This window comes from Bos grunniens, chromosome 17 (assembly GCF_055505025.1).
Source record: "Bos grunniens cultivar Pamir isolate PY7600 chromosome 17, Bosgru_T2T1.0, whole genome shotgun sequence".
Taxonomy (NCBI): Eukaryota; Metazoa; Chordata; class Mammalia; order Artiodactyla; family Bovidae; genus Bos; species Bos grunniens.
This window is the reverse complement of record NC_141181.1, coordinates 53,984,191-54,009,316: the sequence shown is the minus strand read 5'-3', so window position 1 is coordinate 54,009,316 and position 25,126 is coordinate 53,984,191. Positions and strand designations below refer to the sequence as shown.

The window sequence follows — 25,126 nt, the reverse complement described above, 5'->3', positions numbered from 1 at the left end:
AACCAGAGTTGGAGAGATTCCATCAATCTTACAGAGCAATCAGTCATTGAGAGGATTGAATTGCATTTCCTGCCCAAAGATGTAGAGACAGATGACCTTTGCAGCAGCTCTCAGACCCCCAGTTCACAGCTGGAGAGAGGATGTGTCAAGCATTTACTTAGGGTCTCACCCTGCCCTTTGTTCAAAATTCAAACTCTTTTTGTGTTCAAGCTGCTGCTGCGTGGTTTTTTGTAGTTGTTGATGCTGCTGATTTTTTTTTTTTTTTTTAACCTCCCACGTCTTGTAACTTATGAGAAACAAACTCTGGCTGATGATAACAACTGGAGGTGCCCCAGAGAGGAAACCAGAATAGAAGAGGGGGAATTTTAAGAGAGACCACTGGGCCTTTTGGTTTTCATTTACTGCCCCTTCCTGGGCTCTTTGAATGCTGCAGGCTGAACTGGATGGAGCCAGAAATCCAGCAAAACTAATAATAATGCTTCATGTTTACATGGCTCTATTACCAAAAAAAGCTTTTACATACGTAACTTCATGTGGGGGGGTGGGGGGAAGAAACTTCTAGAATGGAAGCATTTACATAAAGGAACATTCTAAATTCCCAAATGTCATGAGCTACATGACTTGGACCAAGGACCCAAACTGAGCCTCAGTTATCCCATCTGTAAAGTGGGGGTTGGAGGGGAATCATGATACCAAATGTTGAAGAATTCGTATGATGATTGAATGAGCCAGTGTTCTGGAACAGAGTGGTCAGTAAACCTTGTGTCTTCATTAAAATGAAAGCAGCCACCCGGACTTCATAACTCTAACTAGTTGTGGAATCAAGAGATTTAGTTTGGGGACTTCCCTAGTGGTCCAGTGGCTAAGACTCTGTGCTACCATTGTAGGGGGCCAGGATTCCATCCCTGGTCAGGGAACTAGACCTTGCCTGCTACAACTGAAAGGATTCCGCAGGCCCCAGTGAAGATCCTGTGTGCCGCAACTAAGACCCAATGCAGCCAAATAAAGATTTTTTTAAAAAAGAAGAAATTTAGTTTTCCCCCAAGAGGAAGGCAGCCTGAGATGAAGGCATCAGCCCTGGTTTTCTCTCCAACATACTTTCTCTCCCCAGTAGGTCTCCTTCAAAGTCTGAACACACCAAACTACTTTGAATTCTTTGAATAAACCTGCTTTCTCTCCTCCTGACCTTTGCCTATGCCGCTTCCTCTGCTCAGAGCTCTCTCTCCTGACAGCACTCCTCCTCTTATTTGTAATATAATAGTTCTTATTTATTCTCCTGGAATCAGACTAGATGGCTTCTCTTCCCTCATTCATTGATGTATCTTAAAGGCACAGTGCCAGCACCTACTCTCAAATAGTGTTTAATGGAAGTCCATCATCCCTTACACGCCTCTCCAAGTCCCCAAATTCTTCGTCTTCCAGAAAGCTAGGAATGAAAGTGCCAAGATCTTCTCTTTTCCTAGCGATCCATAGTATACCACTCTTTGCAGATGGAATCAGTGGCTTTTTAACTGTCCTTGAAATGGCATTCAGTAATTCACCAGTTCTTCACTGAGTGCCTCCTACATTCATCCACAGGGTGGACTTTATAGGAAACACTCCTCCTCACCCAGCAACACCTATTTATTGCTCCTGTGCTGTGGTCAGTCTTGTCCAACTCGTTTGCAATTCCATGGATTGTGGCCCTGCCAGGCTCCTCTGTCCATGGAATTTTCAAGAGAATACTGGAGCGGGTTGCCATTTCCTACTTCAGGGGTTTTTCCCCACCCAGGGATTTTGAACCCTCGTCTCTTAAGTCTTCTGCATTGGCAAGCACGTTCTTTACCACTAGCGCCACCAGGGAAGTCCTACTCATGGCTGAAAGCAGATCTTTCATGCCAGTGACGTTAGGATGGTCTGAAACAAGATGGACCGTTGGCTCTTAGCCTCAGCCTGAAGAGAGAGATCTCACCAGTTGCAAACCGAGAGCAGGTGAGTTGGCCCAGCTTACCTTAACACAAAGCCTTTCTCATCCAGAACACTTCTCACGATTATAGTATTCTGCTCATGTATTAATGGTCTACTGTCTGTCTCACTGAAAGAAGTCTCTTCTTTCAGAAATCTCTTGAATGAGAACCTTCTGTAATAGCACAAGGAACTCTACTCAGTGCTCTGCGGTGACCTAAATGGGAAGGAAATCCAAAAGAGTGTGGATATATGTATGTGTATGGGCTTCCCTGGTGCCTCAATGGTAAAGACTCAGCCTGCCAATGCAGCAGACATGGGTTCGAGTCCCGGGTCAGGAAGATCCCCCGGAGAAGAAGATGGCAACCCATTCCAGTATTCTTGCCTGGAGAATCCCAGGGACAGAGGAACCTGGTGGGCTACAGTCTATAGGGTTGCAAAGAGTAGGACATGACTAAAGCGACTGAGCACCCATGCATATGTATATATATATATATATAACTGATTCACTTTGCTGTATAGCAGAAACTAACTATACTCCAATAAAAAAATAAAGAAATGCAAATAATGTCTGTCTAGTGGAACCCAAAGGTTATGGGTTTATGACCCTGTTTTACAGTCACCAGTTTTTTATCTAATTTAGCAGTCTAATAAATTGTAATAAATTTAATAACCCACCTCCACCCCCCCAAAAAGAAGGAAGTCGCTGCAACTGACCTTGGTATTACTCACTGCTTATCCTCAGCCCTTATGGCTTGGCTCATAAAATATACCTACCAAACATTTGTTGAACGAATGAATTCAGCAAACTCCACAATATGTCTATTTTCAGCTTGAGCAACTAAACCTTAAAGTGTACCTCTTTGAAGAAGATGCAAGGGCTCTAAGAGATCCTATGCTGTGCTATGCTAAGTCACTTCAGTCGTGTCCGACTCTGCGACCCCATAGACGGCAGCCACCAGGCTCCCCCGTCCCTGGGATTCTCCAGGCAAGAACCTTGGAGTGAGTTGCCATTTCCTTCTCCAATGCATGGAAGTGAAAAGTGAAAGTGAAGTCACTCAGTCGTATCCAACTCTTAGCGACCCCACGGACTGCAGCCTACCAGGCAGCTCTGTCCCTGGGATTTTCCAGGCAAGAGTACTGGAGTTGGTCGCCATTGCCTTCTGAGCGACTTCACTTTCACTTTTGTGCATTGGAGAAGGAAATGGCAACCCACTCCAGTGTTCTTGCCTGGAGAATCCCAGGGACAGCGGGGCCTGGTGGGCTGCCGTCTATGGGGTCGCACAGAGTCGGACACAACTGAAGCGACTTAGCAGCAGCAGCAGCAGATGGCAAATAATGTTAAAACATGCTGAAAATTTTACACACTGAGCTCCAACATGAGTGAGAACAAAGAATATCTATTAGAATAATAATCGGAACTTACCTGGTGGTCCAGTGGCTAAGACTCAGCCCTCCCAATGCAGGGAGCCCAGGTTCGATCCCTGCTCAGGGAACTAGATCCCACATGCCACAGCTAAAGATCTCAAGTGCTGCAACTAAGACCCAGCGAAGCCAAATAAGTACATAAATATTCAAGAAAGGAAAAAAAACAGTAATATCAATTGCCTAGTGTGTGCCAGGTATGGGGTTGGGTGCTGGAGCTCGAGTAGTGAGCTGAAATAAACATGGTGGTCATGACTTTCAGACTAGTGAAACTTAGCAAAAGGGAGATTGTAGCAACAGTTGCACAGACAGAGGGAACATCACAACTGATAAGTGGGTCACAGCAGAGCAGTATATGAGGCTTGAGATGTATAATATATGTTGGGGGAGAAGGGGGTTGACCTGGCTTGGGGTTGGGAAGGAAGTTAGGGAGCTGTTCCAAGAAAGTGAGGCACAGAACTGAGCTCTGAGGCAAGAGTTAGGCTGAGTGTGGGGGAAGTGTTCTCAGCAGAGAAAAATAGCAGATGCAAAGTCCTCGTGATGGGGGAGTACATATGGTAAAGGAACTGAAAAAAGGCCCGTATGACCCAAATGTAGTGAGCTGAGGATGGGGGTTAGGGATGAAATAAACTGGAAAAATAAGTAGGCACTTCAAGAACGAATTGAGGGGCTTTCCTGGTGGTCCAGTGGCTAAGACTCTGAGCTCCCATTGCACGGGGCCCGGGTTTGATCCCTGGTAAGGAAACTAAAATGTCACATGCCTCAACTAAGACCCGGCACAGCCAAATAAATAAAAATCTTTGAAAAAAAAAAAAAAGAACTGGGCAATATCCGACAAAACTGAAGGATTGGGTAGCCTATGATCCTGCAGTTCCATGCTGGGAAGATTCTAGAGAAACAGACACAAGTGCACCAGGAAGTATGATCAAGGATGGTAACCTCAGCTGCATTGTATGCAATCTTGGAGAACTTGGAACATCTCATGTTCATCGACAGGGGAGTGGACACATTGCAGGTATGTCTTTCTTGGGTTCCTCAATAAACAGAGTCTGAATCAAAAGTCTACTTTGTTGGGGAGCGCATTCCCAAGGAGAAAGAGTGCAGAAAAGAAGTGAGACAGGGAAAGAGTCAAATGAGGGTACCAAGGAGAGGCCATAGTTACCGTGGCAACTCAGGACAGTTCTGGGGAAAGAAGGGAGAGGAATTATCTCCTAGCTCCTGATCAAAGGTTTGCCCCACTGGGGTGTAAACACCCTCCTTCTTCAAGATTACCTATGTGTGAGCACCTAGGAGGCCCTCAGTATCACACAGGAAAGCCCCAGATAGAGGCTGTTTGGCCCGAGCCCCACAAAATCAGTCAATATGGTAATCAGTGGTTAGGATGAAAAAAATGGCAAAAGGAAATCACCCAAGATAGGCGGTTAAGGGCTCTGAAGAAGCCTATGGCGGGCACCTTGTAAGGTGGAATCTACGCAGCAGTGAAAAAAAATTGGCCTAGAGCGCTCCTTGTGTCTACAAGATGACTCTGACCAGAAAATATTGAATCACATGACAAGTTGCGTAAGTAGGCACAAGCTAAAGTTCTGAACTTTGTATAAATTTCAGAAATGGGCCAAAGTAACAATGTATATAAAAAGCAATGGAACACATAAAGGATAAAGGCCAAACTGAGAAAAGTAGTTACTTCGGGAAGGAGGAGGAGACTGGGTTGGGCAGATGAGAATTTCAAAGAGAAATGCTGGTAATGTTAGGGTTCTTTTTGCTGGTGTTTTTCCTTTCTCTCCTTTTTTAATGGTACACTTCACAGATACGCATGTTATCATCCTTGTGTAGGCGCCATGCCAATCTTTGTATTGTTCCAGTTGTAGTAGACTGCACAGTTTTTTTAAAAAAGTATTTATTTGGCTGTGCTGATTCTTATTTGCAGCACCTGGGATCTAGTTCCCTGACAAGGGATTGAACCCAGGCCCTCTGCATAGAGAGTCTTAACCACTGGACCACCAGGCAATTCCCATATTAACTATTTCTTAACAAAATGGTACATTATAAAAGCTATCTTTGTACATTATAAATGTTCTAAATGAACCAATCATTAAATGTAAGATCCCAATTAAAAAAATTATGAGTAAAGAGTGACTTATTTTTAATAAAATTTTATTTATTTGGCTGTGCCAGATCTTATCTGTGACATGTGGGATCTTTATTTGCAGCATGGGTGATCTAGTCCGCTGATCAGGGATTGAACCCAGGCCCCCTTCATTAGGAGCTTGGAGTCTTAGCCACTGAACCACCAGGCAAGTCCCAATAGTGACATCTGAAATTATTATTTAAAAAGAAGAGAAGCATGTTGATGGGGGCATAAGTGTGAATGTACTTAATGCCACAGAACTGTATGCTTTAAAATGATTAAAATGGTAAATTATATATATATTTAACCCCTATTTTTTTAAAAGGGGGGAAAGAAGGAGGGATGGAAAGTGGCAGATCAGGCAAAGCCTTGTGACTATGGTGAGGATTTGAATCTTTAACAATTTCTACCCACTGCGTGAATTTTTATAAGTAGATTTATATAGAAGTCCATGCAAGGAGTTATACCAAGGAAGGAGACCAAATCCTTCACTGATAACTGGAAAAGTCAGGTCAAATAGGAGGGTGGGTAACCTGTCAGGGGCCTCCAGCTGCTGCCCTCTTGCTGAATAAAGGAACAACTGCCAGTAGAGGATCAGCAGTAATCAGACAAGAGGCGATGACTGAACACACAGGACAGGCAGAGTACTTCCTGGGTGCCCAGGAGATGGACAGGCGAGTGAGTGATGGGTGAGTCCACCTGACCTTCAAAAAGCTAGTTCCCAGGTGAGAAGGTAAGACTGGTAAAGGTACCCACAAGTACAAGGTGATAAGGGGCCCCTTTGCACTCTGAACACACCCACATAATAGCCTTATCTTTCCATGTTAGAGTTATTTATTTATAGGCATTTTAGCAGGAAGACTGGGGGTTTCTTGAGGGCATTCATTGATTCAGGCATTTATTGAACGACTGTCTACGCAGGCACTGATTTGGGGCAGCTGGTATACAGTAGATATTTGATAAACGTACATTGCCTTGCATTCCATCATCACTCAAATGCTCTTTTTTTTTTTTTTTCTTTGCTGCACAGATGTGGGATCTTAGTTCCCAAACCAGGAATTGAACCCCATAGCCCCTGCACTGGAAGGCAAAATCTTAACCACTGGACCACCAGAGAAGGCTCTCAGATTTGTTTTTAAAAAAATTTTGCTAGTTGCTGTTACAGAATGGCTTTAAAAGCAGAGACATCAGGGAGCAGTTTACTGCAGACCTCTCGGCAGGCAATGATGGTAGCCTGGTTAAGATGGAAGAGGCGATGCCGGCCACAAGAGCTGAGATTTTAAGAAAATGTGGGTTTCCTGATGAATTGTATGTGGTGGGAAAAAGGCAAGGGGAAGCAAGGACCCAGGGGTGACTCCTAGGATGATCAGCACCCCAATTTTCCCTTCTCCAGGGCCTCTGGAGAGAACCACAGAACCACATTGCACTTGACAGTCTGCTCCTGGGATGCTGGGCATTTTTATGTGATTAGGCTGGAATAGTTCTCTGGGAAATAAATGCCCTCAGTCTAAAAGGCTTTTACAAGCCAGGGCAGCGGATTAAAGGCGGCCAGGCTGAGGAGAAATTCCAAGGTCAGGAGACAGCTGGGCATGGAGACTTTTAATCTAAACCTTAAAGGTTTTTATTTTTCACTCCCTGAACCCAGGGTGTCACTTTAAATACGTGTTTGGCAACATCGGCTGTTCTATTTTTCTTTTTAATTATACAAAGAGAGATCCTGGAAACAGCTCAGCCCCCAGGCTGGGGGAGGCGAGGAAAGTCTGGCAACAGTTGGAGGAGGCAGACACCAGCTAAAAATTGAGTGGATTGAAGTCCGTCTGAAGGCTAGTGGAGACTCTACCCTGAACTCGGTGGGGGAGCCCTGACTCAGGGTTTCTAAAAGGAGACTGACAGTCACCAGCTTAGAATGGAGAGATGACAGATGGACAAATCTGCAAGATAAAAATATCACTAACACTAGCACGACTCTCGTACCTTGAGTTTCTTCCCAGACCTCTGTCCTCCTCCTTTCTTTCATCCTCTGAGCAGAAAACACTTAACTAGACAATTCATTCACATTTACAGGCTGCTCCCTACTCTATGCTGGGCTCCGGGTTCAACTGTTTGTATGTGTTGTCTTGGGATTTTTTTTTTTTTTAATATATATTTGTTTGTTTGCACCAGGTCTTAGTTGCAGCACGCAGGATCTTCCATCTTCATTGTGGCATGTGCGAACTTTTTTTTTTAAGGTTTTTGTTGTGGACCATTTGTTTTGTCTTTATCGAATTTATTACAATATTGCTTTTTCATTTTATTTTATTTTTGGCCCCAAGGCATGTGAGATTAGTTCTCTGACCAGGAATTGAACCCACACCCCTGCACTGGAAGGTAAAATCTTAATCACTGGACCTCCAGGGAAGTCCCAGCATGCAAACTCTTAGTTGCAGCAAGAGGGATCTAGTTCCCTGACCAGGGATCGAACCTGGGACCCTGAATTGGGAGCTCGGAGTTTTAGCCACTGGACCATCAGGAAACTGTTGATACCTTGTTTAATGCAGACAGCAATGTTGTGAGTAGATAATCATACATATTATTATCCCTATTTTCTAGATGGTGAATCTGAGACTTAGAGAGATTAAATATAACTCCAGCTCCCCAGTGTTGGGCCTGGGCTTGTTTGCCTTCAAATCCATTCCTTGCCCTTCCTCTGCTTAGCTCTGTATCACTCGGATGCCAACCTCTGCAGGCTGCCAAAAGAGCTGACTTCCTTTATAGATCGACCAATGGGAGGCAGTGATAGGAGCCTGGTAGGCGGGAAGAAGGGAGAAGCCAAGGTTTTTCTCCCTCTCTCTGTCTCCGGAAATAGTTCCAGGAGCAGCTGCATTTCCTGTGTCTCTACCTCCCACCAGACAGTGCCACTGTGGGTCCAGCTTCCACCTGGGGAGTCCAGTCCTTCCTGGGTACCAGAAACACCACCCCTGCCTCGGTCCATCCAACTCCAGGGGTGGTCCTGGCCTTCCTGCAGTTGCTAATCTGTAGGTTCTTCACCCTCCCCTGTTTGCCCGCTTCCATGGTTCTTCCATTACCTAGGAGGCAAATGCATACATTCTCCTAGTGTCTGCTTCTCCTGCTTGGATTCTCACTGATGTTCTACCTTTCGTGAATACTCACCATCTAGCCAATTCATCTGGTTTGGAATGACACAATCCTCTTTCCTTGAGCACAGGACATCCCACAAAACGAAAAATAGTAACCACTGTTTGTTGAGTCAAATGTTCTTTCGTGGAACACTCATAGCCAAATTTTCTTTCTGCCAAATTCCATTAATTACTATCCCCATTTGACAGGTGGGGCTCAGGTTGAGTTGCTTGCCCAAAGGGGTACAGTTATAAACTGACAAAGCTGGGATTCACATCAAGGGACTCCTAAACCCATGTGACTTTCTCTAATCTCTGCTGACATCTTTTTGTTGTTGTTTTTAATTTATTTGGCTGTGCTGGATCTTAGTTGCAGCATGTGAGATCTAGTTCCCTGACCAGGGATTGAACCTGGGTGCCCTGCACTGGGATCGTGGATTCCTAGCCACTGGACCAGCAGGGAAGTCCCTCTGCTGATATCTTGAACACACTTGCAGCCCCATGATAAACCCATTAGGACTCAAGTCCCTTGGGTGACTGAAGATCCCTCCTCATCTCAGTCCAGGGTACATATATGAGCTTTCCTAGTGTAGGGGCTTCCATGGTGGCTCAGATGGTAAAGAATCTGCCTCCAATGCGGGAGGCCCGGGTTCAGCCCCTAGGTCAGGAAGATCCCCTGGAAAAGGGAATGGCTACCCACTATAGTACTCTTGCCTGGAGAAACCCATGGACAGAGGAGCCTGGTGGGCTACAGTTCATGGGTTTGCAAAGAGTTGGACATAACTGAGTGACTAACACAGACACACAGGGCTGCTATAACAAACTATCACAAACTGGACAGCCAAGAACACAGAAATTTATCGCCTCACATTTTGGGAGGCCAGAAGTCTGAAATCAAGGTATCAGGAAGACCATGATCCCTCTGAAGTCTCCACGGAAAGATCTGACCCAAGCCTCTCTCCCAGCTTTTGGAAGTCTCAAACACTCCCTGGCTTGTAGATGGCCATCTTCACCCTGTGTCTCTTCATATCATTTTTTCTCTGAGACTCTGTGTGTCTAAATCTCCTCTTTTTATAAGCACACATCATACTGGATCAGGGCTTACTGTACTTAAATGATCTCATTTTAACTTGGTTGCCTCTATAAAGACCCTGTTTTTAAATAAGATAATGCTCGGACATACTGGGAGTTGGAACTTAAAACATCTCTTTTGTTGGGGGGAGGGACATAATTTAACTCATAACAGTCCTTGATGCAGGTGCTCTGTCTCTACAGTGTGGCCTCGGTCCATTTTCCTATTTTTGGTGGCTCTGAGAAGCTTGCAGGATCTTCTTTCCCAGGCCAGGGATTGAACCCAGGACCATGGCAGTGAAAGCACTGAGTCCTAACCACTGGGCCTCCAGGGAACTCCCACTCCTCTTTTTCTAATGGAGGATGCTAGATTTCTGGGAAGACCCCACCCCTTTAAGAGACTGCGGTAACTTCCAAGTCATGTTTGTATTCCAAACGTATCCCAACATTCTACCCCAAAATATACAGCAAGATGTAAAGCAACTAATATAGCCAAACCCATTTTGAAAAAGTAGGACAAAGTTGAAAGACTTAACCTATCTAACTTCAACACTTATTTTAAAGGTAATCAAGAGAGTGTATTCTGGCATATTAGAAAATAGAGCAATGGAATAGAATAGAGAATCCAGAAACAGACATTCACATATAATCGTTTGATTTTTGACAGAATGGTCCATGCGTTTCAATGGGGAACTTGCTTCTTATCTTTTAAAACTTTTAAAAAAAAAATTTATTTGGTTGTGGCTGACCTAATTGCAGCATGCAGGATCTTCAGTGTTGGCACGCAGGCTCTAGTTCCCCGACTATGGGTTGAACCTGGTCCCCCCTGCATTGCGAGCATGGAGTTAACCACTGAACCCCCAGGGAAGTTCCTCTAAGGCTTTTTTTTTTTTTTTTTTAATATTTATGTATTTGGCTGCACCGGATCTTGCTTGTGGTATGTGGGATCTAGTTCTCTGACCTGGGATCAAACTCAGGCCCTCTGCATTGGGAGCACAGAGTCTTAACCACTGGACCACCAGAGAAGTCCCAAGGCTTTTTTTTGTTTTAATAATTGTTATTTATTTATTTAGGCTACTCTGGGTCTTTGTTACTTTTGCCCTGGCTTTCTATAGTTGAGGTGAGCAGGGGCTACTCATTGTTGCTTTGCCCAGGCTTCTAATCATGGCTTGCTGGGGAGCACGAGCTCAAGAATCAGGGACTCCGTAGTTGTCGCGCACAGGCTTAGCTACTCTGTGGCATATGGGATCTTCCCGGACCAGGAATTGAACCTGTATCAACCCCTGCACTGCCAGGTGAATTCTTATCCAGTGTGCCATCAGGGAAGTCCCCTCTAAGATTTTTTAAAACTCTTGTGTTTTAAAGTTTTAAAACATAGGTGAATATCTTTATGAGCTTGGGACTGGCAAATATTTCTTAGCCAGGACACAAAAAGCACTAACCATAAAAGGCATGAGCACAAACACAGTCCCAGCGATGGCTTCTGACCAGGGAGGAGAGTGAGCCCTAAAAGGTCAGGGCCTGAGGGGCGGGAAAGTGGGGTAGCGGCTCCCCTGCACATGGTCTCTGAGCTTCGGGTGCCGAGGATCATTCTGAGATCAACACAAACCCTAAATCTGAATTTTGTATCCAGTCCCCTGCTTCCTTCCGTCACCCAGTTCTTTAACTCTCAAAGCCCCAGGATCACGCACTAATGCCGCCTTCCTGACGTCCTGTGGAGCTGGCACCAGGGGTGGGCAGCAGAGGGATTTCACACATTCTTTGTGACACCTAGAGGGAGTCACATGCATAGAAGGAAAACTTTTGAACTATTAAAAATAACTGTACAGGGAACCTCCCTGGTGGTACAGTGGTTAAGACTTCACCTTCCAATGCAGGGGGCATGGGTTCAATCCCTGGTGGGAGAACTAAGATCCCACATGCTGAGTGGCACATCCAAAAAATGAAAGAAAGAAAAAAAATGTACAGAAGGAGGGTACTTCCCATCACCAGAGGTATAGAAGCACTGGTCTATAAAGGCAGGAGCTCAAGAAATTATGGCTCTTTTATTATTATTGATTTAGGGCTTTCAAGCCTCAAGAGTAGTCAGAGGTAAGGCAGAGATAGGGGAAGGAAATAGAAGCAACCATCCATGATGGGCTCTGACAAAATGCTCTTATTTCAAACTGAAAGTGGGGAATTCTTTATGGCCTTATTGGGCAGGAAGGGGCAAGGGATTTCCTCTTCAGCTGGGCATCAGATTTACCCCTTCTAAAAATGTGCCTGGTGGTGGTGATTGGGTGTCCAGACTCGGGGTCCATGAATAGGTATTTGTAATCTTTCTTTTTGCTAAGAGTATTGTTTGCTCAGAGAGGTTAAGTAATTTGCACAAGGTCACACTGCAACTGACTGGCCAAGGGAACAGTCAACCTTAACCACCGCAGAAGACTAAAAGTATTTAAAACTGAAGCTTATCTAGTGTGGTGGTTCTCAAACTTTACCCAAAAAACTTGCTAAAAGGAAACTGCTTGGGTAGGTTTTAGTAACTTGCATTTAAAAAGAATACCTCTGGAGATTCTGATGCAGAAGCAGGGGTCACTTTGGTGGTCCTTAAATCCCAGATTCTAGAGACTTACCGACTCAGTTTAGTGTCCTGTACTACTACTTACTAGCTTTCTGTGCGTTTTTTTTTTTTCATCTACAAAGTGATGATATACACCTGAAACCAACACAATATGGTAAATAGACTATAATTTTTAAATGGTGATATTAATATGAAAATGTAAGGAATTTTTTAGTTCAATATAATATTTAATACATTCAATACACTAAATAATAACAAAATCATTAAACATATTTTTAAAACATTAAATAAGATAATATAGATATTTGTTGTTGTTCAGTCAGTAAGTTGTGACTCCGACTCTTAGTAACCCATGGACAGCAGCACACCAGGCTCCTTTCTTCTCCAGTATCTCCTGTATCCGTGTGTGAGTCACTCAGCCTTGACTCTTTGCAACCCCATGGATGCATGGGGTCCTCACCAGGCTCCTCTGTCCATGGAATTCTTCAGGCAAGAATACTGGAGTGGGTGCCATACCTTTCTCCAGGGGCGCTTCCCAACCCAGGAGTTGAACCTGGGTCTCCAGCATTGCAGGCAGATTCTTTACTGTCTGAGCCACCAGGGAAAGAAAGAAAGTTAAGTCGCTCAGTTGTGCCTGACTCTTTGTGACCCCATGGATAATAGCCTGCACGAAGCTCCTCCGTCCATGGGGTTTTCGAGGCAAGAGTACTGGAGTGGGTTGCCATTTCCTTCTCCAGGGAATCTTCCCAACCTAGGGATCGAACCCAGGTCTCTCACATTGTAGACAGGTGCTTTACCGTCTGAACCACCAGGGAAGCCCCCACTATCTCCTGGTGTTTGCTCAAATTGATGTCTATTGAGTCCGTGATGCTATTTAACCATCTCATCCTCTGCTGCCCTCTTCTCCTTTTGCCTTTAATCTTTCCCAGCATCAGGGTCTTTTCCAATGAGTTGGCTCTTCACATTAGGTGGCCAAAGTATTGGAGCCTCAGCTTCAGCAACAGTCCTTTCAATGGATATTCAGGGTTGATTTCCTTTGGGATTGACTGGTTTGATCTTGCAGTCCAAGGGACTTTCAAGAGTCTTCTCCAGCAGAATTCAAAAGCATCAATTCTGTGCTCAGCCTTCTTTATGGTCCAACTCTCACTGTTGGAAAAACCATAGCTTTGACTATACGGACCTTTGTTGGCAAAGTACTGTCTCTCCTTTCTAATACATTGTCTAGGTTTGTTATAGTGTTTCTTCCAAGGAGCAAGCATCTTTTAATTTCTTGGTTGCAGTTACCTTCCACAGTGATTCTGGGGCCCAAGAAAATAAACTCTGTCACTGCTTCCACTTTTTGCCCTTCTGTTTGTCGTGAAGTGATGGCACCCGATGTCATGATCTTAGTTTTTTGATACTGAGTTTTCACTCTCCTCTTTCACCTTCATCAAGAGGCTCTTTGCTTCCTCCTCACTTTCTGCCATTAGAGTGGTATCTGCTTGTCTGAGGTTGTTGATACTTAATATATTTAATAAATTATCAATTACTCTGTTATTTAAGTATATTTTATATTACATATTTATTTATAATATATAAACTATTTAATAATACATAATTTAGAATGGTGTCTGTCATTGGTTCAGTTCCGTTCAGTCACTCAGTCGTGTCCAACTCTTTGCGACCCCATGAACCACAGCACACCAGGCCTCCCTGTCCATCACCAACTCCTGGAGTTTACCCAAACTTATGTCCATTGAGTCGGTGATGCCATCCAACCATCTCATCTTCTGTCGTCCCCTTCTCCTCCACCCTCAATCTTTCCCAGCATCAGGATATTTTCAAATGAGTCAGTCCTTCGCATCAGGTGGCCAAAGTATTAGAGTTTCAGTTTCAACATCAGTCCTTCCAATGAACACCCAGGACTGATCTCCTTTAGGATGGACTGCTTGGATCTCCTTGCAGTCGAGGGACTCTCAAGAGTCTTTTCCAACACCACAGTTCAAAAGCATCAATTCTTCAGCACTCAGCTTTATTGATAGTCCAACTCTCACATCCATACATCACTACTGGAAAAACCATACCTTGACTAGATGGACCTTTGTTGGCAAAGTAATGTCTCTGCTTTTGAATATGCTATCTAAGTTGGTCATAACTTTCCTTCCAAGGAGCAAGTGTCTTTTAATTTCATGGCTGCAGTCACCATCTGCAGTGATTTTGGAGCCCAAGAAAATAAAGTCTCTCACTGTTTCCACTGTTTCCCCATCTATTTCCCATGAAGTGATGGGACCGGATGCCATGATCTTAGTTTTCTGAATGTTGAGCTTTAAGCCAACTTTTTCACTCTCCTCTTTCACTTTCATCAAGAGGCTCTTTAGTTCTTCTTCACTTTCTGCCATAAGGGTGGTGTCATCTGCATATCTGAGGTTATTGATATGTCTCCTGGAAATCTTGATTCCAGCTTGTACTTCATCCAGCATTTCTCATGATGTACTCTGCATATAAGTTAAATAAGCAGAGTGACAATATACAGCCTTGACGTACTCCTTTTCCTATTTGGAACCAGTCTGTTGTTCCCTGTCATTGGTAAGTACTGTTTAAGTGCTATTTTATTTTTTACCCCATGCCATGTGGGAGTTTGCTGCCTCCCAAGGTAGCTCATACCATCTTTGGCCAGCCCTGGGCTGTATCCATCCATTGGCCACAGTGGTGAAGCAGGTTCCAGTAGTCCCTTGGATCTCTATACCTACATATACAGAGTTGATTGAAAAATTCTGTTTGGCTATTTCAGATAAAAGTCCAAAAGGCTGAGAACACACCCACACACCCTAGCCACTAGATGGAGCCACACATAGTCCTTGGAGGCACTGCTGGGATGGGCAGCCCAGGTTCCAAGTTGGATTCTCCACTGGCTTCTTTGGTATACTTTGGTAAGGTGCTTTCTCTCTGGGGCAGCAGTTGCTATTAAGGAGGGGTTTGGAATGGGGTGCATCTTATGGCCCCAACTAGCTCTAATGTGCTGTGAGCTCAGTCGCTTCAGTCATGTCTGACTGTTTGTGATCCCATGGACTGAAGCCTGCTGGCTCCTCTGTCCATGGCAAGAATACTGGAGTGGGTCGCCATTTCCTTCTCCAGGGGATCTTCCCAACCTAGGGATCGAATCTGCATCTCTTATGTCTCCAGCATTGGCAGGTGGGTTCTTTACCACCAGCCCACTTGGGAGAAAATTGATTAACCACTGACCCTTGAGGGCTCTAAGATTCTAAAACAGGAAGCAGGGTTTGCCCAGATGCCCACCCCATCCACCCACCAACCCAAGTCTTGATAGTATTTTTTTTCTTCTCTTTTGCACTGTGCATGTGGCGCTGGGATTCAAACTCCATAGAATTAGAGTGGGAGACCTGGCCCCATCCCTACCCCAAAGCCCCCGGCCGACCTGCCACTGACAAGTCCTTTGGTTCCTTCTTAGTCAGCAAATCTTCCCTCCCTGCTTCAAGGTTCTTCTCTTCCAGACCTGCTGGCCCCACTCAGGCCCCAGGGGGCCTGTAAAACTGAGGGGGGCCTCTTAGAACCAAGACCATCTCATTATCTTTTTCATTAAACCTGTTCCTCTTGGGAATCTCTGTTGTGCCAGTTCCTGTGAGAGGCCATGGGTGATAAGGAAGTAATTTAAAGAGAGGAGAACTTTGCTCTCAGATAGCTTCCCAGATGGTTCAGTTCAGTTCAGTCGCTCAGTCGTGTCCGACTCTTTGCGACCCCATGGATTGCAGCACCCCAGGCTTCCCTGTGCATCAGCAACTCCTGAAGCTTACTCAATGTCCATTGAGTCAGTGATGCCACCCAAACATCTCATCCTCTGTCTTCCCCTTCTCCTGCCTTCAATCTTTCCCAGCATCAGGGTCTTTTCAAATGAGTCAGTTCTTCGCATCAGGTGGCCAAAATATTGGAGTTTCAGCTTCAGCATCAGTCCTTCCAATGAATATTCAGGACTGATTTCCTTTAGGATGAACTGGTTGGATCTCCTTGCTGTCCAAGGGAGTCTTAAGAGTCTTCTCCAACACCACAGTCCAAAAGCATCAATTCTTTTGTGCTCAGCTTTCATTATAGTCCAAAGCTCACATCCATACATGACTACTGGAAAAACCATAGCTTTGACTAGACGGACCTTTGTTGGCAAAGTAATGTCTCTGCTTTTTAATATGCTGTCTAGGTTGGTCATAGTTTTTCTTCCAAGGAGCAAGCATCTTTTAATTTCATGGCTGCAATCACCATCTGCAGTGATTTTGGAGCCCAAGAAAATAAAGTCTCTCACTGTTTCCCCATCTCTCATTGTTTCCCCATCTATTTCCCATGAAGTGATGGGACTGGATGCCATGATCTTAGTTTTCTGACTGTTGAGTTTTAAGCAGACTTTTTCACTCTCCTCTTTCACTTTCATCAAGAGGCTTTTTAGTTCTTCTCCATTTTCTGCCATAAGGGTGGTGTCATCTGCATATCTGAGGTTATTGATATTTCTCCCGGCAGTCTTGATTCCAGCTTGTGCTTCATCCAGTCCAGCATTTTTCATGATGTACTCTGCATATAAGTTAAATAAGCAGGGTGACAATATACAGCCTTGACATACTCCTTCCCCAATTTGGAACCAGTACCCACCTGCCAATGCAGGAGACACAAGAAACGCAGGTTTGATCCCTGGGTTGGGAAGATCCCCTGGAGGAGGGCATGGCAACCCACTCCAGTATTCTTGCCTGGAAAATTTCATGGACAGAGGAGTCTATAATTCATGGTGTCACAAAGAGTCAGATACAACTGAGCAACTGAACGCACACTCATTTGTTGAGGGGGGCGGGGGTACAAACAGGTCAGTACATAAATAAACTAGGTGATTTCAGATACTGTGGTGATCAGAACTATCAGGGAAATAAAACAGGGTGAGGTGACATAACATGAAACGGGGCCTACTTTAGAAAAGGAAGGGCCCTCTTTGGAGGTGATATTTGAGCTGAGACACAGATGGTAAGTGAAAGAAGTGACAAGTACAAAGGCCAGCAAAGAAACAAGCCCAGTGGGATGAGATTTCAAATTCCAAGTTCCCTGGTCTTCATAAAAAACAGAGAAAGGACTCTGGAAGAATTCCAGAGGCTTTTGGGAGGGGGCCTTCAGGTCTATCCCATAATGTGGCTGAATGGAGGGGTGCCCTCTAGTGGTGACAAGAGTTAAATTTCACATAGCTGACCTGGAATGCTGCATGCTTGTGACTTGACTCTGGGATAATTATAAGTTTCACTCATTCTTGTCTCTCCCACACTTATTCATTCAACAGATATTTACTGAGCAGTGTGCCAAGCAACCCTCTAGATGCTAGAGTTGTGAAACCGACAGCGACGGTACCTGCCCTCCTGGAGCTGATACCCTAGGGAACAGTTCTTACCTCAGTACTCTAGCCTCACTTCACCTCTCCCCTCTATTATTCTGTAGCTAAATTGGCCTCCTAATGTTCCAACAGGCAGATATTGTTGCTTCAGAGTCTTTGTATCTGCTATTCCCTTCCGCCCCAGGAAAGTAGGTCCCTGCTTCTTTGCATTGCTGGTTCAGGTCTCAGCTCAAAAGTGACCAAGTCAGAAAAATGTGAACTTATTTTGTTCGTTGACTGCCTATTCTCTTCACTAATTTGTAAGATTCCGTGAAAGTTACTATTTTCTTGGAATCCCTCAGCCTAACGCTTAATCCGTGCACAGTAAACTTACTGAAGGGGCTTCTTATCCTGTATCCCAGCTTGTTTCAGAGGATAGTGAACTGTAAGTGAACGAACTGGACAAAACATACCACAAATCTCAGCCCTGAAAAAAAAAAAAAAAGCCATTGCACACTACCTGTGCCCCCTTTCTCTGCTTTACTTTCTTTTCTTTCTTTTTGATCTGCTTTACTATTCTATACACTTATCACCTTCTAAACTATTATAACTTACTCCTTGGTGTTTGCGTGTCCCTGCTACTAGACTAGAATGTAAGCTTCACGAAGGCAGGGGATTTTGTCCATTTGATTCACCACCCGACCCTCAGTGCCCAGAACAGTGATGGCACCCAGTAGTCGCTCACTTTGGCCACCTGATGCGAAGAACGGGCTCATCTGAAAAGACCCTGATGCTGGGAAGGATTGAAGGCGGGAGGAGAAGGGGACGACAGCGGATAAGATGGTTGGATGGCATCACCGACTCAATGGGCATGAGTTTGAGTAAACTCCAGGAGTTGGTGATGGACAGGGCTGGCGTGCTGCAGTTCATGGGGTCGCAAAGAGTCGGACACGACTGAGCGACTGAACTGAACTGAGGCGCTCAATACACAGAATGAATGAACTCTATCCACATCACAGTTTGCTATTTCCTGCAGATCCTAAGTCACCTTATTGCAAGGAGGAAACGGGCTTCAGGAGGCGACCAGAGGTGAATTCAGGTGGCCCGACCCAGGAGTCCGAGCTCTGGGAGAAGGGCCATAAAAGCAGCTGCGGAGATGGGAGGTGCCGGCAGCAGGAACAGAGAGAGGCCCGGGGGCTGAAGCGCTTCCAGGAAGAGGCGCGGGCGCTGACGGCGCCTGGCCAGGGACTGTAGGCGGTACGGTCCGATGAGACGAATCACATGACTTACGATGACCACGCCCACCTCAGATGGGCGGGGCGCATGCAAATTAGTCCGGACGGCGGCCAATCGTGTCGCTCGCCGAGGGTCCGGGCCCGAGGGATCCGGGACGCTTGCTTGAGAGCAGGCTCTTGTCTCTGCTGCCCCGGGCTTTTGCAAGCGCCACGGCTGGCCTGTAAGTTTGTGCTGTAGTCGCTTCTTCGAGCTACTTGCTTTTGGCGGCCGGCCGGCTGAGGCCGGACCCGCGCTGGGGCCAGGCGGCGGCTTCCTCAAGCGGAGGCGGAGGTGCGGCGCGGGGTGGGGGCCGCTGCCCTAGCAGGCGCCCGGGCCGGCCCGCGCCCTTGCAGCGTGCTCCATGCATCCGGAGCCCGCCCCGCCCCCGAGCAGCAACAGCCCCGAGCTTCCCCTCAGCGGCGGCAACAGCACCAGCGGCAGCCGCCGGAGCCGCCGCCGCAGCGGGGACGGGGAGCCCCCGGGGTCGCCGCCGCCGCCGCCGCCGCCCACCGTCACCTACCCGGACTGGATCGGCCAAAGTTACTCCGAGGTGATGAGCCTCAACGAACACTCGATGCAGGCGCTGTCCTGGCGCAAACTCTACTTGAGCCGCGCCAAGCTCAAAGCCTCCAGCCGGACTTCGGCTCTGCTCTCCGGCTTCGCCATGGTGAGCTCGGGCCGCCCTGCCCTGCCCCCTCTCAGGTCCTGGCCGCTGCCTCCCACAGCCCCGACGGGGCGCACAGGGGAGCTGGCTGGGAGGGCTAGAGGGTCGGGGGGTGAAGGGAAGAGCTGGGAGAAAGCTGTCGTGGACGCTGGGAGGACCAGAGATGCTGGACATAAGAGGTGGACAAGTGACACCCGTAGTGGGAGGTTGGGTATCATACAAATGTCCAGGGTTGGGGGGCTCAGATGGGCAAGCTTGATGTGGCGAGGAGGGAGAAACAGCAGGATGCTCGACGTAGATGTAAGAGTCCCAGGCATGCTGAAGTGGAAGGGAAACTGACGTAAGTAGTCTGATCTCTTTGGGAGCAGGTGTCAGGAGGTTGGGAGGAGAAGGACCCCTGAGCCATCTCCTAGTGCCCCCACACTTGAGGCCAGAAGAAATTGGCCAGCTTCCTTTATTATCTAGTAGAGGGGATTTCCTGATACGCTTTCTCCTATTGTATTTTCCGAGGGCCTCAGCCTGGGGGTTTGACAACCACTCCCCACCCTCAGTTTCTGCTCCAGAAACTTGTCACTGAGTCACTGGGTGTGGGGGAGGAGGGTGGGACATGTTCCCGTTGAATGGGCTCTTTCTTGATGTTGGGGGTAGGCTTAGTTTCCCCCCTCCGCCCCCACCCCACCCCCACCTCCTTGTGTGCTGGATCGGAGTGAGAACCAGCCTCTGGGGGGTGGGGTAGGTGAGGCTGCATGTTGGGCTGAGAAGTGGCTGAGAGGATGCCTTCAGGCTGGGAATCCTGGAGTCTCCCAAGACAGCTACAGAACAGTAGCTTCCTGACCTCAGCCTGGAAGGATGGGGTCTGCCCCCACTCCCCCAAGGTTTTTAGTGCAGAGCACTCTTGCCTCACTGGTGAGTGAGCTAAGCTCTTGACCTTGGGGGAGGGAGTGGCTGCACCCTTTGAGTTTTCTTGGGAAGGGAGTGTGTCTGGGACTCTCCCTGGGCTCCACAAACTCGTGGGTGGTGCAAGGAGTGAGAACTTTTTAGAAGCCCTAAGCAGGCCCAGAGCACCCGGGGCCACGGTGGCAAGACCAGCTGTCTGAGGTCGGGGACGCACTTTCCTGAGTCTGTCCCTGCCGCCTGTGCAGCCTGGGACAAATCCCTCTGTAGGCCTTGATTGAGTCCTCAATTGGTGAATGAAGGCTGCTTCTCAGGAGCTTCTCTGAATTTAAGCATTTAATCGAGGACTTTCCTGGTGGTCCAGTGGCTAAGACTCCACTCTCCCTATGCAGGGTCCCCAGGTTTGATCCCTGGTCAGGGATCTCACATGCTGCAACTAAGAGTTCATGTGCCACAACTAAGATGTGGCGCAGCCAAATAAATAAATAATTTTTTCTTTGAAAAAATTTAATCAAGAAAGCCTTTGAGAGGGAAGGATAAAATGTGTGTGTCTGTAAGAAGTGTCACTCTAGTTTTTAGTTTAGGTCTACAGGAAAGGATTCTCTTCCATCAGCCCCAAATCCTAGGAACAGCTGACACTTAGCCAAGCACCCACCAGGTACTTTGCACTGTGTAGATGCCCTAACTGACACACTAAGTCCTCCACTGCGCTTGGAGGTAATTTTGGAGTGGACCTTCCCAAGGCCACACAGCTCTCTTGCTGGAGCAGGATTTGAACCCAGGTTGGCTGATATGCAGAACTCTCTTGGACACTTATGCAGTTTGTGGTGTATGGAGCTCTGAGCCCCATGCTGCCAGGGACCTCTTAGGACCAGGCCTTGTAGGGAATGAGAAATAGAGCAGAAAAACTTCTCTTGAGCAAAATAAAATGTTACAGTTAGGGGGAAGGGAGTGACACCAGCAGCTGTCAGCTCGTCACAGCAGTGAATTGTTTCAGATGGTGGGGTACCTGTTCCCGTTTTTCTTGGGGTGGTAAATTCATAGCTGCCTAGGCCTCTTCCCATGCCAGGAGCAGTGAGGAGGCAACGGGTGAAGCTTTTCTGCCTTCTTGAGTAGTCTCTTAGAAGCCGGGCCTTCTGATCAGATGTCACCTCCCTCTTCCTCTTGCTAAAAACAGTGTGGGGAAGTCAGGCTGCAGGGGCAGCCGGCGGCACTTGGTGGGCCTTGACTCAACCAGACTGTCTCTTGGGGACCTTTATGCTACCCAACTGGGGTGGAGAAGTCTTCCTGGCTCCAGTGATGAAATCCCCCAAGTTCTGCCAGCAGGGAAGGCTGAATCCCGTGCCCACTTCCATTCTGGGAAGGCACTTAACAAGAGAGTAACTGCATTTGCCGTGAGTCTGCAAACAACGGGGAGAAACGGGGTTGGGGTGGAGAGAAGGGCTCAACAGGGCAGGTCCGCCTGCACCCCGCCCCCACCACAGGCATCCAGCCTTGTGAATGAGCCTCAGAGAGGAAGGGGTGCCATGCAGCCAGGTGCCATGGAAACGGAGTGAGCAGGTTTCCTGGACTACTCTCCCTTGGCCTGTGAGTCAGCACAACCAACTTCCTGCCCCCAGAGGGCTTCCTTCTGAGAGACTGGGAAACCCAGAAGAAGTGATATGATGTGACCTTTGATTTCCAAGGGTCAGAGAGTTGGTGAGGTTGCCAGACTCAGCCGCACACAAGGTGAAATTGAGGGAAGGTCTCCGAGGAGCCTGGAGGGCATGGAGAGACTCCCCTTTCCTGGGCAGAAAGGCCTGAACAGCTGCCCTGATGTGCTGGGGAGATAGGCAGTGGGACCTCAGGCAAGTGCCTTTACTCTTTGGGGGCAGTTTTCTCGTGTGTACAAAGGAAACACATATCCTGCTCCTCCATGGACTTGCATGAAGAGTCGTTACAAGGTTCGCTTGGACCCACAAAGGGTTGAGGAATTGTCAGGATCTGATGATGGACCCTTAGGTGGGCCCTCTCTGGTCTACAGACAAGCATCCCACTACTGATGGAGCTTCTGGAAATAGCACACCTTGTCTGGGTTCAGCATCCAGACTCCAAAACCAAGGGCCCAGGATGTAGCAGAGGATCAGCAGCCTGCAGGTGCTTCTTGAGCCGAGGGTGCTGTGATTCAGGCCACCCCTGCCTCAGTTTACCTCTCAGCAAGAGGCAGCCAGCCTCCGCCTGACCCTGTCCCCTGGGAGCTATGGGGAGCGCACATGCGCACACACAGCAATCTTGGTTTCCTGGGGAGGGCAGCCTGTAACGTTAGCCTAAGCAGAAGATAATTGGGAAGGGCAGCCTGTTGCCATAAACAAAATGCTTTCCATGACCTGGGATCAATTATTTTTGGATTATCTGCCTCCTCAAGTTCTCTGCTTGCCAGCACCCTTTTGTTCCCAGGTTCCAGAGCGGGTTCAGAAGCAGCTTGGCATTTCTCTGAAAATGAGTTGGAAGGAAGGGCTCACTCAAATCATAAGATGTTATTGAGCCTCTGTGACATGTTGGGAGTTCAGGGGGCATGGAGATGAGTAAGAAATTAGTATTATTGCTCATGGTGCTAAGTACTAGTGGTAAATATTACCACTGTTGATTGGGATCTTGGAATAGGTTGACACCTGCTAAGTACTCTCCTTGAACCGTTTCTTGTGAGCTTCAGAATGGGGAGCGAGAGTAAGTGCCCAGTGAATGACTTGTCTGAGGTTACCTGGCTGGGAAGCTTCCAGACCCTGTGACTGGTGTGGCCCCACTGCTGCGGGAGAGGAAGCACCAGAGAACGATGGAAGGCCTGAGTTGGGAGGCTCGAGTATTGTAGAGTGAAGTAAAGAATAGGGACCCTGGAGCCAGACTGCTTGAGTGGGATCCAGGTCCCCGCTCTGCCACTTAGAACTGTGAGATGCTGGGGAAGTTGCTTAATGTCCCCGGGCCTGTTTCCTCAGCTGTGAAATGGGAGTAATAGCAATAACCAACCTCAATGGGTCAGTGTGACGGTTCATTTGTATCTGCAAAGCACTTAAAATACACGTGGTACAGGTGTGACAGAAACTCACTCACCCTTGTTCCCATAACGTTGAGACTACTATTTTTTGGCCAAGCAGTATGCAGGATCCTAGTTTCCTGACCAGGGATTGAACTCCAGGCCCACGGCACTGAAACTGCTAGGCAATTCCTAGGACTGCTTTTATGAGAGTTAACTGGTTTAGAAGAATGTGATTCCAGCTAAGCCTTAAGGGTGGTGGAGTAGAGCTGAGAAAGAACCCTCTATCAGAGGAGGCATCAGGAGCAAAGTTACAAGGATGAGAAATGATAAGGTCTTAGGGAAGGAAAGGCAGAGAGTCTGGTGTGGCTGGAGTTGAAGCCATGTCCGGGGATAGTAGAGGAAGGTGACTCTTTCCAAACTAGACAGTGCAAGGCCTTCTGATACAGGCAGTGGGGAGCCAGGGAAGATTTTGGAGCAAAAGAGTTCCATGATGAATTTTTTTTAATATGTTTATTCATTTATTTATTTTTGGCTGAGTTGGGTCTTAGTTGCAGTACACCATGTGGGGTCTCAGTTCCCTGACCAGGGATTAAACCCAAATCTCCTGCATTGGAAGGCTGATTCTTAACCGCTAGACCACCAGGGAAGTCCCATGATGAATTCTTGAATAATGTTGATGATGTTACTATTTACTGAACACCAGGCATGAGCCTGGACCTTTTTTTTTTCCATTCATTTTTTAATCCTCAGAACAGTCCTTAAAGGTATGTACTGTAGGTGAGGAAACTAAAAGGCTCGCTGAGGTTGCGATCATCCAGCTAGTAGATTTCAAGCCATGGTCTGTCTGACTTGGAGCCTTTTCCACTCAATCACCCTCTCGCCATGTCCCATGTAGCTGGCTGAAAACTGGGTCTTCAAAGTCTTACAGATGGATCCTTCTGTACGCTGAGTCGGTATAAATGGAATTTTGTTAAATGCCCCAAGGGAAAGGCACTCCCTGCCTAGCTGAGAAGCCTTTTGGAAAACTTCACAAGTGCCTGTGCACGTGTCTGGGGTTTTCAGCCAGGGTTTGTGTTAAGCTCTGCTGGTTTCTGGGTCCAGGGCTGGTGAAGGAGAGTTCTAGGGTTTCCCAAGATGACACTGTGGTAATCAGTGTTGGGAAGCAGTTCCCTTGGAAAAATAAAACTGTGACAGTTTATGGAGCGTCCCTGGTGGATAAGACTCCACCCTTCTACTGCTGGGGACGCAGTTTCGATCCCTGGCCAGGGAACTAAGGTCCCACATGCCATGTTCAGTTCAATCGCTCAGTCGTGTCCGACTCTTTGTGACCCTATGGACTGCAGCACTCCAGGCTTCCCTGTCCATCACCAGCTCCTGGAGCTTACTCAAACTCATGTCCATCAGGTCGGTGATGCCATCCAACCATCTCATCCTCTGTCGTCCCCTTCTCCTCCCACCTTCAGCCTTTCCCAGCATCAGGGTCTTTTCCAGTGAGTCAGCTCTTCACATCAGGTGGCCAAAATATTAGAGTTTCAGCTTCAGCATCAGTCCTTCCAGTGAATATTCAGGACTGATTTCCTTTAGAATGGACTGGTTGGATCTCCTTGCAGTCCAAGGACATAGTGCTGCCAATGAATAAATTAATTAATTAATAATATTAATAAAAACTGTGACAGTTTGCACTTTTTAAATTTCTTGGCC

At 47.0% G+C, this 25,126-nt stretch overlaps 1 protein-coding gene and 1 long non-coding RNA gene across 4 annotated transcripts in view; both read left to right on the top strand.

The window, feature by feature from the left end:
- The window catches only part of LOC147355406 (calcium release-activated calcium channel protein 1), a 40,121-nt gene that overhangs the window by 6,168 nt on the left and 8,827 nt on the right, over positions 1-25,126 (top strand). Inside the window, exon 1 of one of the 3 annotated variants that reach the window (XM_086347652.1) lies at positions 18,952-19,035. The exons of 1 other annotated variant lie outside the window; for it this stretch is intronic. Coding sequence is in view for 1 of the 2 variants with exons in the window: in XM_086347649.1 (XP_086203775.1) it covers positions 19,216-19,521 (306 nt within the window). In the remaining variant the exon portion in view is untranslated. Of the gene's footprint in view, positions 1-18,951; positions 19,522-25,126 lie in introns of those variants that run through there. One more of the 3 variants, XM_086347649.1, reaches the window with a different exon arrangement.
- On the top strand, positions 15,018-17,752 carry LOC147355407 (uncharacterized). The gene is made up of 2 exons (XR_015144474.1): positions 15,018-15,156; positions 17,550-17,752. It is a non-coding gene; the product is annotated as an uncharacterized LOC147355407 (long non-coding RNA).